This window comes from Protobothrops mucrosquamatus, unplaced genomic scaffold (genome assembly GCF_001527695.2).
Source record: "Protobothrops mucrosquamatus isolate PMUCROS unplaced genomic scaffold, P.Mucros_1.0 scaffold1023, whole genome shotgun sequence".
In the NCBI taxonomy this organism is placed as follows: domain Eukaryota; kingdom Metazoa; phylum Chordata; class Lepidosauria; order Squamata; family Viperidae; genus Protobothrops; species Protobothrops mucrosquamatus.
The window spans coordinates 206030-220180 of NW_015387258.1; the positions used below are offsets into that span (position 1 = coordinate 206030).

General features: G+C 42.6%; 1 protein-coding gene across 1 annotated transcript; it reads left to right on the forward strand.

Annotated features, from left to right (window-relative positions):
• PPM1K (protein phosphatase, Mg2+/Mn2+ dependent 1K) lies at positions 1-13223 on the forward strand. The gene is made up of 6 exons (XM_015819946.1): positions 1-491; positions 925-1025; positions 7989-8154; positions 8358-8502; positions 10160-10294; positions 13089-13223. The coding sequence occupies exons 1-6, from the start codon at positions 70-72 to the stop codon at positions 13218-13220; spliced, it is 1101 nt and encodes a 366-aa protein (XP_015675432.1). The 5' UTR covers positions 1-69; the 3' UTR covers positions 13221-13223.
• Positions 13224-14151: the final 928 nt, after the last annotated feature.

Sequence of the window (14151 nt, forward strand, 5' to 3'; positions counted from 1 at the left end):
AGTGGGGGACGTTTTCAAAGCCAGCTTCAAAACTGTCTTGTTCCTCATCACCTCCTCTGGAATTGAGGGATGTCCACGGCGGCCTTAATCAGTCTGGTTCGGAGTAGAGGCCACCAGCTGCAGAGAGCGCTGCTTACATCTTGCACAATTCTCAGCCCCAAGTGCCAAATTTCCACCAACGGGTGCAGGGCTTCGCGTTTCGATCTGGATGGGAGCGGCTGCCCTGCCACCTGGGATTCCTTTGGGATTTGGGACAACCGCCTGGACGAACCCATCTTACTCCCGCCCAGCATCAAGTATGGGAAGCTGATTCCGAAGGTCAGCCTGTCGAACGTGGGCTGTGCCACCCACATTGGGAAACGGAAGGAAAACGAGGACCGTTTTGATTACGCCCAGCTGACTGAGGATGTCCTGTATTTTGCCATTTTTGATGGGCACGGTGGGGTGGCAGCAGCTGATTTCTGCAACAAGTACATGCGGGAATATATTCGGTGAGTGCTATGTGTGGATTCTTTGTCTTTGCAAGGACAAAGACCTGCTTAGTTGTATGGAGATATAGTCCTCGAGTTAAAATAGTTCATTTAGTGAATAAGCTATGTAAGGGTTGGATTTGTCCATGCTAAAATACAAATCATATTTTACAAATCACCATGGTTGGGTTCATGCAATATGCTGTTCAAAAGTGAAACAAAAGTATTAATAATCTAACAAAACCACTGATGGTGTGCACTGAACAGTTACAGCTGAATTATTAATGAAAACCTCTCTTAATATGTCTAGTTGCAATCCATGACGCCCCTGGTGAATTTTGCAAGTTTCAAGCTAATATCAGTTGAATAATTGATATGTAATAGTTTATGGATGAGAGCAAGTGGTTAGTTCCGTCAGACAATATTTTAACATGATTACTTTTTATTTTTTTAGAGAATTTCTTTCTGAGGAACACAACATGGAATTAGTATTGATTAAAGCTTTTCTAGAAATAGACAAAGCATACATGAGACACGCCCACTTATCTGCGGATGGTAAGTAGGAAATGTGTTTATGTTGTTTGGGACAAGTATAAACTAAATTTACTCATCTAGCACTGAAGCTTCAGGCTAGCTATCCCCAGGGGAAAAATTGCAACTTAAATATCAAGGATTTGCTATATCAAAAATCTACAGAAAATCGGGAAACCCACCGGAGTCTGTGAACCACACAAAAAATTGTGAGAGAAAAATAATAAAAAATTCAAAATTAAGTGGTACATGCTTTAGGACCACATTTGCTCAAAGTTGATTCCAAATATTTATTTGGAAATCACCACTGAGAAGTCTTCAGTATTCTCTTTCATTAAGTGAATAATGCAGTTATTAAGCCAATCTGACTTCCCCTGTTGAGTTTGATTATCCAAAGCTGGCTGAGAAAGTCACATGACCCCAGGATGCTCCAGCTGTTGTAAATACATGCCAGTTGCCAAGCGTCCAAATTTTTATTAGGTGATCACAAGGATGCTAGGATGGTTATAAATGTGAGAGGAGGAATCACAAGTCACTTTTTTCAAAGCCATTATAACTTTAAACAATCGCTAAATCAATTGATATAAATCAAGGACTACTTGTACAGTATATACTGTGGGTGTAGGAACAGTTTTTGCTTTGTTTCCTGACATACAGTCAGGTGAAAAAGAAAGTACACCCTCTTTAAGTTCTGTGGTTTTATATAACAGGACATTGTAAAAAGCATCTGGTCTTAGAAGTTCTTAAAACGTTTTTCACCCATGGCTTCTCCATTTTGGCTTTCTTTTTGTAAAATAAATGATGACACGGTGTAATATGTCACGTGATGATGTTCATCTGAGGTTGTATTTACCCACTTTTAAGAAGTGCTAAGGACCACATGATTTTTACTATGTCCTGATGTGTAAAACCGTAGAACTCAAGGAAGGGTGTACTTTCTTTTTCACATGGCTGTAATTGCCATGCAAGATGGCAAACATATTTAAGGACATTAAAGCAGTTTCATTTTTTAAAAAAAATGAAAGCTGTGTATCCCAGGGGTTCCCAACCTGTGGGCTGTGGCCCACTATCGTGGCCTATTTGCAACCCGATCATGTGAATGGCTGGCTGGTGTGCGTGTATGCACAATACCACTCAGGCAAGCATCATGGGGGTTCAGGGCCTCACTCGCATGTGTTGCGGGCACTCGGGGCCCCACTTGTGTGAGTGTCATGGGCACTTGGGGCCCCACTCACAAGAGTGTCAAGAGTGCTCGGCCTCACTTGCGAGCATCACAGGCCCTTGGCCTCACTCACATGAGCAACAGGTGCTCATGTACATTCATGTGTGTGCGCACACACCTGCCCCTCCCACAAAACTATCCCCTCTTTCCCCCCCCCTCCAGACCGCCAACCCAGAAAGGTTGGGGAACTCTGGTGTATTCCACCTCTGAAACTGTTCCATCTTCAGATGTCAGAGGTGATGGACATAATACTAGAAAAACCTTTCAAATTTTGATTGGACTAGATCAGGGGTCCCCAACCTTGGTAACTTTAAGACTTGTGGAGTTCAACTCCCAGAATTCCTCAGCCAGCTGAGGCATTCTGGGAGTTGAAGTCCACAAGTCTTAAAGTTGAAGTCCACAAGTCTTAAAGTTGCCAAGGTTGGGGACCTCTGGACTAGATAACAAAATGGAAAAACGGGGTAGTGGGAAGTGTTAAGATCATGAGAAAACCAAAAATCTCTAGTGCAGGGGTCCCCATGCCCTGGTTGGCGGCCTAGTGCCAGGCCTCAACCCATTCGGAACTGGGCCATGGAAATGGTAGGCGAGCATGTGTGCACGTGCGAAAGCATCCTTTCTTCCCCCACTGCCACCTCCACTGGTTGACCCACTCAGAAAGGTTGGAGACAGCTGCTGTAATGGACAGAAACAATCCTTCATTGATATGTTTGACCTTTTAGCCCAGTGTTTCTCAACCTTGACAATTTTAAGGCATGTGGACTTCAACTCCCAGAATTCCACAGCCAGCATTGCTGGCTGTGGAATTCTGGGAGTTGAAGTCCACATGCCTTAAAATTGTCAAGGTTGAGAAACACTGTAAATAGCCCTTTGGGAAGGGAAGCTCCCCTCAGCCCACATGGATCCTTTATATCAGTCGTCTCCAATCTGGTAGGGCTAATTATGCATTGGTCTTCAGCTCATGTAATTCACAGGAGTGTGTTTATTTATTTATTTTATTAAATTTATATGCTCCTCCCTCCATTCTTGCCATCAAGTAGCTCTAGGCGGCTTAGTACATCTTCCCATTTGGGAGTGGGAAGTTCAACCTAATTGCTATCAGTTTGGGAAGGCTGATTTACATTATTGCAAGCAAGTAAGAAAAAAATCTTACAGAAACTTTATTACTCCACCCCATTTTCACTACTCCTGCTTTATTATGGGTAATTAAATGTGCTGTTTCCATGAATGATGTTTATGATGATTATTATATTCATCTTAAATGGCAAAAGTATAATAGGTGGAAAATGTTGGGTTTTCTAATTAAAGAAGTCAGTCAAAGCCATGGTTTTTAAGTTTTAAAATGTTAACCTGCAACACCGAAGAAGGGAAAGAGCTGCAGAAACCTATCTTTGAATTATCACCTGGCATATTTTATTAAAACCAAGCTTTCTAATTCTGTTTAGTGATGTTGCAATTAAATTTGAACTGTATTTGTAGGAATGTCAGGTTGTCCTCTTAACTTTTAATTCCATTGGCGAACAGTGATTATTTTGCTCTTTAAAAAGATGCTATTATATAAATGGCAGAATCTTTTTATAGTGAAATTAAGCCCATGCCCGAAGGATTCTATCCAGCTGAAAGTCACAAGACACACAGAAATTGGATTTTTGTGTCTGAACACAATTGTAACTCTTAACACATGTTCAGTTGCACATTTATGTCTTATTTGGTGATTTCTTATCCCAGTATTTTGAAATATCCTCAAAGCAAAACCTTTTAAGGTACATAAAAGTGTCCATATATTCAAAATAAAATGTTTTGTTTTTAAAAAGTCTTTGAGTACCTTAACATTCCAAATTACTCCTATTTACCAGTAGTGAGCCCTCAGCTAAATTGATGAGGTTGCTTGGGGAAATTAATATGTATCCCTTCAAAATTCAAAACAGCAATATTTTTCCTCATTGTTTCCATAACTGCTTTGAAGAGGGCTAGAATTCTGCCTCTTTTGCAGCTCTCTTCCTTCCAGCTGTTGCAGGTTTTCTTAATTTATTTGAAGCACAATTCCTGGGTGAATTTTTCCTATTTGCCTCTGTGTGTACATGTGATTTATGGCAGACACGGTATCCGACCAACAGCTCTAGAATTGGAGACCCGGGACTCTATATGCTGGGCTCCAGTGGAAAAAGAGATCTGCTTATGGTGGTCCCAGGTGAAGGAGTCTGGCGGGTTCCTAGCCTGGACTGCTGGAAGGTTCCCACATCCACTTTGTCTCATTAGTTGAGATGACATGCTCTAAAAATGTCCAGTGAGTGCAAAGATACCTATTGAAAGAATTTTAGATGATAATATATGGATGCTGTTTGGGAAACCACCAATGTCATATTTATGCTTTTCAAGTTAAATCAAGCTGTGTAGTGAGCTTTTTGAAAATGCATTGGGAGATAAGCACAAGTGATTTTGATTAATGATGATTCCTTGATTTTGGAACTCTGTTGCTGGTTAGATCTAGTCCTTCTTGCGCTGCTTCTTTTCATACCACTAAAACCTGTAACCTGTGAAGACTTCTTTAAACCCCACCTGAAGTGGACCTAAAGTTTTGTTATAGTCACCATCCTTAACTTGATGCCTTCCATGGGCGTTATTATTAATCTTTAATATGTTATCCACATTAAAGAAGGCTTGCTAGTTTCAAATCTTATTGTGACAAATAAAGAGGTTTCCAGTTAATGAAACTAGAAATGGAGGGCACAGGATTGGCATTCATTTCATAGGTACATATGAAGTGTGTATGGAGATTTCTTAATCATCCAGGACATGATTGTCCCAAAGGTGCTTTTCAAAAGGCAACTGGACTTTCTTGGGATTTTTTTCTCCCTGAAAATGTTTCACTTCTCATCCAAGAAGCTTCTTCAGTTTTCAAGGGACCTCCCCCCCAAGAAAGTCCAGTTGTCTTTTGAAAAGCACCTTTGGTACATATGAAGGAGTAAATTTCCTTTCTTTTTTTGATCCTGTAAGAACTCAACAGTTGAAAACAACCCAGTGATCTTAAATATTATAAGGAACAAATCCACCCAAATCTGATAAAGGGGCAGAGTTGGTTTCACTGGAAAAAGCCTTCATAATATTGGTCCCGGTACTGCATTGCTAACTTATCTAACCCTGATAACTGAGGGGTGTGATATGGAGGTTGGATGGATTAGCTCCATGAGTAGCTCATATAGATAGGCCTCTAAGAATAGTATACTTAGACTGAGCCAACACATTCTGTACTAATCTACAGTTTACTTTCTGGCACTTTCTCAAACTGGGCTAGATTCTCATAACATTACACCAGTGTTTATGTTTATTTATTATGTTTTGTGTAGATGATACAACTCAGCGGTTTTGTAAACTACGGCTTAAACTGTTGTGTGAACACAGCCAATTAATGGCTAATCTAATACTTTTGCATCATGTGTTGACAGTTGTGCAATTTCCTAATGATGCTGCATTGGCAAGCTCAAAGAGGAGGAAATATTTAATTCATAGGGTTAATCTGAAGAGAAATTGGAGCATCATGGTTTAGTGTCACGCATGAATGCAGCCAGAGAATTAGCCAGTTCCAAGAATTATTACTTTTAATTGCCCTGGATAAAGTCACTATGAAGCATTACCTTGACCTTTAAAGATATGAATGAGTGCGTTTTCCACCGCAAAACCATGTGTCTGCCATTTTCTTCTCTATTGTTTTTAAATAGAGGACCTTCTGATCTCTCATGCAGTCCAAATGTACGAAAAAAATAAGTTCATTAGTTCAGCTATTAGACCAGTGTTTCTCAACCTTGACAATTTTAAGGCATGTGGACTTCAACTCCCAGAATTCCACAGCCAGCAATGCTGGCTGTGGAATTCTGGGAGTTGAAGTCCACATTGCCTTAAAATTGTCAAGGTTGAGAAACACTGTATTAGACTGACCTTCCCCTAATCCTAACCCAGTGTCCTTCAGAGATGTTGGACTAACATTTTTATAACTTCCAGCTAGGCTGCTCTAGTAGTTCAACATAACTGGGTGGTCATTGATTTGTAACCTGGAATAAAAGGATTCTGTTCTCGGAAACAGCATTTCCAAAAGCAAGGAATCAACTGGGAGAGACTTTTGGTGGTCTTGAGTCTTAGCTGTTAAGCATGGAAGGGGATTGAGGGGTAGAAAGCAACTGTCTTCTCACATGTTTTACTAACTGATTAAAACAGGTATTTTACAGAGAGCACAAAATGGTTCAGATTGTCTCAGAGTCATGTTTGCCCCATTTCTTTTCTCAACTCTCTTTATTTTAAGCATTCCTAGTAGATTGCATATAAAACACATTAATTCTCTGCATTTCACAACAGTGAAAGTGACTGAAATCATACTTTTTTTGCTATGGTCCGTGGGGTGCTGTGGTGCATCGTTAAAGGTGCATCCTTAGCCTCAAACACGTGCTGTAAAGCAATCAGTACCGTTGATTTTATTAATAAATGGCCTGCAGAAAAGGAGTGGAGGAAGAAAACTTTACCTCTTTGGAAATTGACAGTCTTGCAAAAACTCAAAGAGTATTGAAGAACGATTTAGAATACCTGTTTTAAACAGTAGTAGTAGTAGTGTTTTAGGAATGTATCTCTACTTTCTTTCCTTTTTGTTCCTTGAAACTACGGAGTTTGCACAGCACAACAAGGCTTCATGCATACTTTTTAATCTGCACAGGATGGACTGAATCTGTTTGGAAGATATAATCCTTTCAAATAATCTGGAGCTAAAGCACTTTGTTATTTCTCCCCAGCCCATTTAAATTCTACATCAGCTTTGTAATTTGAATAGTACTCGGTAACCTTTTGGTAAGCAGTAAAAAAAATCCAGCAATTGTTTATGCTGTCAGAGAGGCTTTCACCCATCAGCATGCAGGCAGCTAGCTACTTCTGGACCAGCTGTAGTGTCCAAGCAGTTTTCAGAAGCAGCCCCAAGTAGAGCATTTTACAGCAGTCTAACCTCGAGATGACAAAAGCTCGAGTCACTCTTGCCACAACTAATGAAATTGGGAAAATCCTGGCCACGGGCTTCTACAGGTCCAGCAGTAGCCCTGAAAGACCCCCTGAATCTCAGATTTGCTTCTTCAGGGAAAGTGTAACCGTAACCTGAGTCGGTAAAAGACTAAAGATGGTTTGGAAGTTCCTGGGGTTTGTGTGTGCCCTAGAGCCCCAGATTGTCTATTTCTGCCTTGTAAGAATCAAGGAAGGATTTGTGACCTTGAGAGGGTGGGTGGATGGGGAATTGTGCCCTTTAATTTATAATTCAACTTACATGGAAGAGCGGTGGTGGTGCAGTGGTTAGAATGCAGTATTGCAGGCTAACTCTGCCCAAACACCAGGAGTTCAAACCCGACCGGCTCGAGGTTGACTCAGCCTTCTTCTCCTTACGCAGTGGGTAAAATGAGGACCCAGATTGTTGGGGGCAATAATATGCTGGCATTTGTAAACGGCTCAAAGAGTGCTGTAAAGCACCGAGGGGCGGTATATAAGTTTTAAGTGCTATTGCTATATTTTAGTATCTTGTGGCCTTGTTAGCTAATGACCAGCTTCCCCTTCCATGAAGCCGTGCTGTGTTTCCCTTTGCGCCTTCCATCCCTTTCTGTCTTCAGAGCTTAAATATTTTCAAGCAGTGACTCTTTAGTGGAGCTAGCACAGGTCATGCAGTTTAAAGCTGAAGAAATTATACCCTAGGCAGGTTTGGGGCTCAGGTGCTGATTACCTCTCTCTCTATGTGACATTTATAGCTACCTTGTTAAATACTGGGAGCACAGCAACGGTGGCTTTGCTGCGAGATGGCATTGAGCTGGTGGTGGCCAGTGTGGGTGATAGCCGTGCGCTGTTATGCCGCAAAGGAAAAGTTGAGAAGCTGACCATTGATCATACTCCAGAGCGGAAGGACGAGAAGGAAAGGTACCTCTGCTAAATGTGCAACTTCGGGCTTAATTTATTTTTCCCTCCCAATTTTAAAGAGAGGTCTTTTGAAATTGTAGAAATGGGATGCTTTTGCAAAGGGGAGGGGCAGAATTCTTCATGTAAAATTATTCTGTGATTTTTTTGTAGAAATATAACATGCATGTTGGTGGCTATTATTTGTACTTTATTTTATTTTTAAGAATCAGGAAATGTGGTGGTTTCATCTCCTGGAACAGTCTGGGGCAGCCCCACGTGAATGGCAGACTTGCAATGACCCGTAGTATTGGAGATTTGGATCTTAAGAAGTGTGGTGTGATCGCAGAACCTGAAACAAAACGGGTGCAGGTAAGTGGTTGTGTAATAATGCCTTCTCTCCCACATCTGAAGGTGCAGCTTATTGAAAGCTGATTTGGTACAAACACAATAGCTGTGTGGGATGATTATTTGTGTCATTCTTGTTTTAGGCAGCACCCAGCAAGTTGATACTCATATCCTGGTCTGAGAATTTTATTTATATTTGAAGTTCATTGCCTCATTGTATAGTTATAACATTGCTCAGCTAAAAAGGAGAATAGCACAGTGGATACTGCATACGTATGGTGTCCCTAGTGGTGATATGGATCTTCATATGTATATATAGCTACAAGTAGAGCACCTGCAGAATTCAGAAATGTATCTTTTTTGAAATCAGGAGTAGGCAAATATTTTTCATCTGGAAGCTGTACCTAATAATAACAGTAATAGGTCTCCAACAGGTACAAGGTACAGGGCCCACTAGAGCAGTGGTTCTCAACCTGTGGGTCGGGACCCCATTTGGGGTCGATTGACCATTTCATGGGGGTCGCCAAGCAAGGCTGTCCGCCATTTTTTTTGTCCGCCATTTTTTTCCCCTTTTCTGGCGGGTGCCTTACCTCCCTTGGGCTGGGCCAGCTGGTGGTCGGCCTGCTCCGTCTCTGCCCCCTGCCAGCTACGCCTCGGCCGGCGCAGGGGGCGGAACCACGCATGCACGGCGCTCCCGGGCAGGGAAAGTCCTTGACTTACGACCGGTTGGGTAGTCCTCGACTTACGACCGGTTTAGTCCTCGACTTACGACCGGTTTAGTCCTCGACTTACAACCGGTTTAGTCCTCGATTTACGACCGGTTGGGGTCGTGGCATTAAAAAGGTTGAGAACCACTGCACTAGAGTGACTTGATGATGTACTTGAGTGGCTTGAGCCAACTATTTAAAACACTTCTTAAAAAAGCGCTTTATTGCTCTAATTCGGTGGTCCCCAACTCCCGAGCCACAATCAATTCAGAAACGGTCTGCAGGAGTGGTGGGTGAGTGTGCGCTTGCATATGCAATGCATTTGTGAAAGCTGCGTGCGTGTGCGCGTGCATGAAACCATCCCCACCACCGCTGCCACCTCTGTCGATCTGCCGAGCCGGAAAAGTTGGAAACCGCTGCTCTAATTTATATACTTTTGCATCCAGTTTTATCTGATGCGTGCTTGTGCATGCTATTTTTGAACTGGGAAGTGTGCCAGTTAAAGTAGGCGTTCCTATTTTCAGTTTAGGAAGAACAGATTTAGGAAGTTTAGGAAGAACAGTTTGCGTAAAAATAGAATCTGAACAAGTTTTTCCTTTATTCATCGCTATTTAGCGGTTTCTACTAGAGCAGGCATGTCAAACTCACGACGTCACGGAACATTTTCCCCATTGCTGGCAATGGGGTGGGCGTGGTTTCCTCGTGATGCGTCCGGCCCGCGGGCCAGCAGTTTCACACCTATGTACTAGAGCAGGGGTAGGCAACCTTGGTTCTTTTATGACTCGTGGACTTCAACTCCCAGAATTCCTGAGCCAGCATGGCTCAGCTTGGAAACTCTCCCGTTCCCCTCAGCATGGCTGGCTCAGGAATTCTGGGAGTTGAAGTCCACGAGTCATAAAAGAGCCGAGGTTGCCTACCCCTCTACTAGAGCATCTTAAGTCTGGATAATTTGTATGCTCTTTGTGTTGCTTTAGTTACACCACACAAGTGACAGCTTCTTGGTCCTGACCACAGATGGCATCAACTTTATTGTAAACAGTCAAGAGATCTGTGACTTTGTTAACCAGTGCCATGATCCAACCGAAGCAGCTCACATCATTACGGAGCAGGTAGGTGTTTTCTGCCTTAGGAACAATGGTTACTGGCCAGCTTTCAGGTAATGGTACCTGCATTTCCATGGATGATCCCCAATGGAAAGGAGTATCAGTAGCTCAAGGATGAAGTGTGAAGATTTTGGTGCTCTCTGAGCTTGGTTGTTTACTTGCAGACTTTTCATTATCTAGCCAGGTAACAACATCAGTGCACTGGTGATGCTCCCACTGATGTTGCCGAGTTGGATATAGGTAGTCCTTGATCTAGGACTGTCATGGTGCCTGCCATTACAATCGTAAGTAGTGATGGTCATAAAGAGGGTCATCCATGTGACTGACACAATTTTACAGCCTTTTTGGGGGTGATGGTTTAGTGCAGGGGTAGGCAACCTCGGCTCTTTTAGGACTCATGGACTTCAACTCCCAGAATTCCTGAGTCAGCTATGCTGACTCAGGAATTCTGGGAGTTGAAGTCCATGAGTCCTAAAAGAGCCGAGGTTGCCTACCCCTAGTTTAGTGAATTCATAGAGCGAATGCCATAGTTGTTAAGAAAGCGCTGCTGTCGTTAAGCCAAACCTATTGTTCATTATGGGGTGTTGAAAACCGGAAGTAAATGCTAACTTTTGGCAAAATTGTAAATCGCAGACATGTCACTTGGCAAATGGTTGTAAATGCAGGCCGGTTGCCGAGTGGCCGAAATGCAATCACATGACCTGGGAGGCAAACGGTCGAAACTTTGGAACTGGGTCATAATTACTTGGGGGGGAGGGAGTCTGTTGCTAAGCAACTGGTCATAAGTCAAGGACTACCTGTAGTGAAATGTCTGCAGCAAGTAACCAAGCTTAGAGGGCTCCAGGAATTCCACAATTTAAGGATGAGGTATCCTCTTGTGAACTTTTACAGCTGATACAATTAGAAAAGCCTGGGGTTTTTTTTATGTCTTTGGAGGGAGTGGTAATCATTCTAAAACAACATGGATAGTTTGCTGCCTGGCACTGGAGTATTGTCTTAGAAGTTACAGATTTGGGGAAGGGGTAGTCTAAGGCCATATGTGGGTCATGTACAGCTCCCCCAGCACTCTCCCTTCCTTCCTTCCTTCCTTCCTTCCTTCCTTCCTTCCTTCCTTCCTTCCTTCCTTCCTTCCTTCCTTCCTTCCTTCCTTCCTTCCTTCCTTCCTTCCTTCCTTCCCTCCCTCCCTCCCTCCCTCCCTCCCTCCCTCCCTCTTCTAGTCAAAAACCACGATAATTGGAGGGCTTAAGCAGGACAGAATTTCGCTTCTTGAGCTCCCACCCAAAATTTTGAAGAAAGGCCAAAAAATTAATCCCTGCTTCTTTTGGTAATGTCATCGTCCTTCCAGCTAGCACCTAGGGCTCTTCAGCATGATTGGGTAGGGGAGGGGCAGGAAAAATTGCTCATCCTTTGGGCTGTGGGGAATCCTCACTCCTGGATAATAACTGTTGCCATAAGATACCCAGAGAAACAGTTTGGTTTTAGAAAAAGAAAAGTTTTTTCCTCTCTTTCTAGAGCAGTGATGGCGAACCTTTTAGAGACCGAGTGCCCAAACTGCAACCCAAAACCCACTTTATTTATCGCCGGGTGCCAGGTGGGCGTGGCCCACTGGATAGGCGTGGCTGTGGTGGTCATGGCAGATTGGGTGGGTGTAGCCAAGGTGGGCATGGTCACCTCGATGTTGCTTGTGGGGAGGGACGCCTGTGGGGGCCGGGCAGGGTTGGGGGAGATCCAGGGGGTCTCTGGCAGGTGGGACAGTGGGCAGGAGGTTCGTCCTGTGGGGTGAGGCGAGGCAAGGCAGGGTGGGGGTGCCATTGTCACAGGGAAAGATGAGGCAGGGGCTGGGGCGGCTGCTGCCTGACACCATCGGCCCCTGCACACAGAGGCCAGCGAGCGCATGGGTGCTGGGATGCATCCGGCCATGTGGGACCTCGGCCAGTTAGCGGGCGGCTGGTTGAAGAGGGACGGTTGCCATCTCCGGGGCATGGCGCGCGTGCCCACAGAGAGGGCTCTGAGTGCCGCCTCTGGCACGCGTGCCATAGGTTCGTCACCACTGTTCTAGAGGGTGTCCTAATAGGAAAATCTTCCATTAGATTTTACTTAGAGGTAACTAAAAAGACTCCCTGATATGGTTTAGTATTTTTGCTGATCCCCTGCTTAGTTTATCTTTGCTTTTCTGTGAGAGCTGGAACATTCTTCCCATCAAAGCAGTGAGCTGTCACTATTTTTATTTATCCTAGTAAGGCCGGTCTGGACCTCCAGGAATTCTTATAAATGAACATGATAATAGAAGTTCCCCTTTACCAATAGAAAAGAATATTTTTGTAGCTCAGGGTTGAACTATGGAGTCATTGCTTTGTGAGGTTGGTTGTTTTCCAATAGACATTTCATTACCCAGCTAGGCGCAAATTATGAGAAAGACTGTATATATTTAATTCTATAGCAAGAATTATATTTGCCTAACATTGGAAAAAATGAAAATTTACCAACCAAAGAAGAATTAATTAAGAAAATTTTAGAGTGTGCAGAAATGGATAGATTGACTTTAAAGATAAAAGAGAAAGAAGACTCAGTGTATTTTAAAACCTGGGATAATTTTTATCAATGGCTAGAAAAACGAGTTAGAGAGAAAGGAATGTGACATGTAACTTTGAATATATATTAGCGATTAATTAACATATTGTTTATGATAATTAATTACTACTCACTGGGGTTTTTTTTTAAGTACATGAACCCAGACATTATGCTGTTTGCTAAATATTGAGAATGTTATAAACTTCTGCCTTTCTCATTGTTCTACAAGGCCATGCAGTATGGGACAGAAGATAACGGGACCGCTATTGTAGTGCCATTTGGAGCCTGGGGCAAATACAAAAACTCTGAGGTCAACTTTTCCTTCAGCCGAAGCTTTGGTTCAAGTGGAAGATGGGCATGAGCATCTTTCTCCACCAAGCTGCTAAACATTTAAAGATGTAGATTGCAGAAAGGTGATACATAGGTAGAAAACCTCCATCTTTTCTAGCAAATTGCTGTTAACTTGATGTCACCTCCTAACAAATGTCTTTGTTACTGCTTCTCTCAAACTAAGCATTCTCACACCTTCGGTCCTTCCTCGTGGGCTTCTGCAAGGGCAAGATGCTGATATTTTTTTGGCTGACTGTCATTGTGATGTCACCTGTTTCTCCTGAGGTTCTTGAGATATTTTAGAGAAACAAAGGAATGTGGCAAATGCAAGCAGACTGCACAGCACTGCAGTTGGTGAACCAAAGGACAAGGACAAGAAAAAAATAGCATTTTATCTCCTATGCTATTCCATCCTGTGTAAGGGAAATTCAAAGACTACTAGAAAGTTGGAGAGTTAAAAGGTGGGTTTAATTGCTAGTTCACTATCACTGTCACATTGGGGTTAGAATAATTCAACTCTGAAAAGGAGTTTCAGTCTCAAGACTGATAAAGCCTCAGGATTGTGAGTCCAGAGACAGAGATAACTGTGTATTTCCTGTACCGATGTCCCCTTTTTTTGAAAAGCAGAGAGAAATATCTGCATTTTGTTTAATGTATAACTCAAGAGACAACAGTATAGCTCTTGAGACAGTACTAACCAGGATATACTGTGTTAGTATGCTTTCTAAAAAATAACAAATAAATTCTGTTTTTTTTCTTTAAAGGGGCCAGTGCTAAAACCGCTCCTTTAAAAAAAATATTCCACATTGGCTATTGTTAAATTCCTTTTCTAAGTATTAATGCACAGCATTAATGCAATTAATTTTGATGATGAGATTATTTTGGTTTGTTTCATAGTTTACAAGAAGATGAGCTTGTTTTTTCTAGGTTCTGGCTATTGAAAGAGCATAGTCTAAATCTGC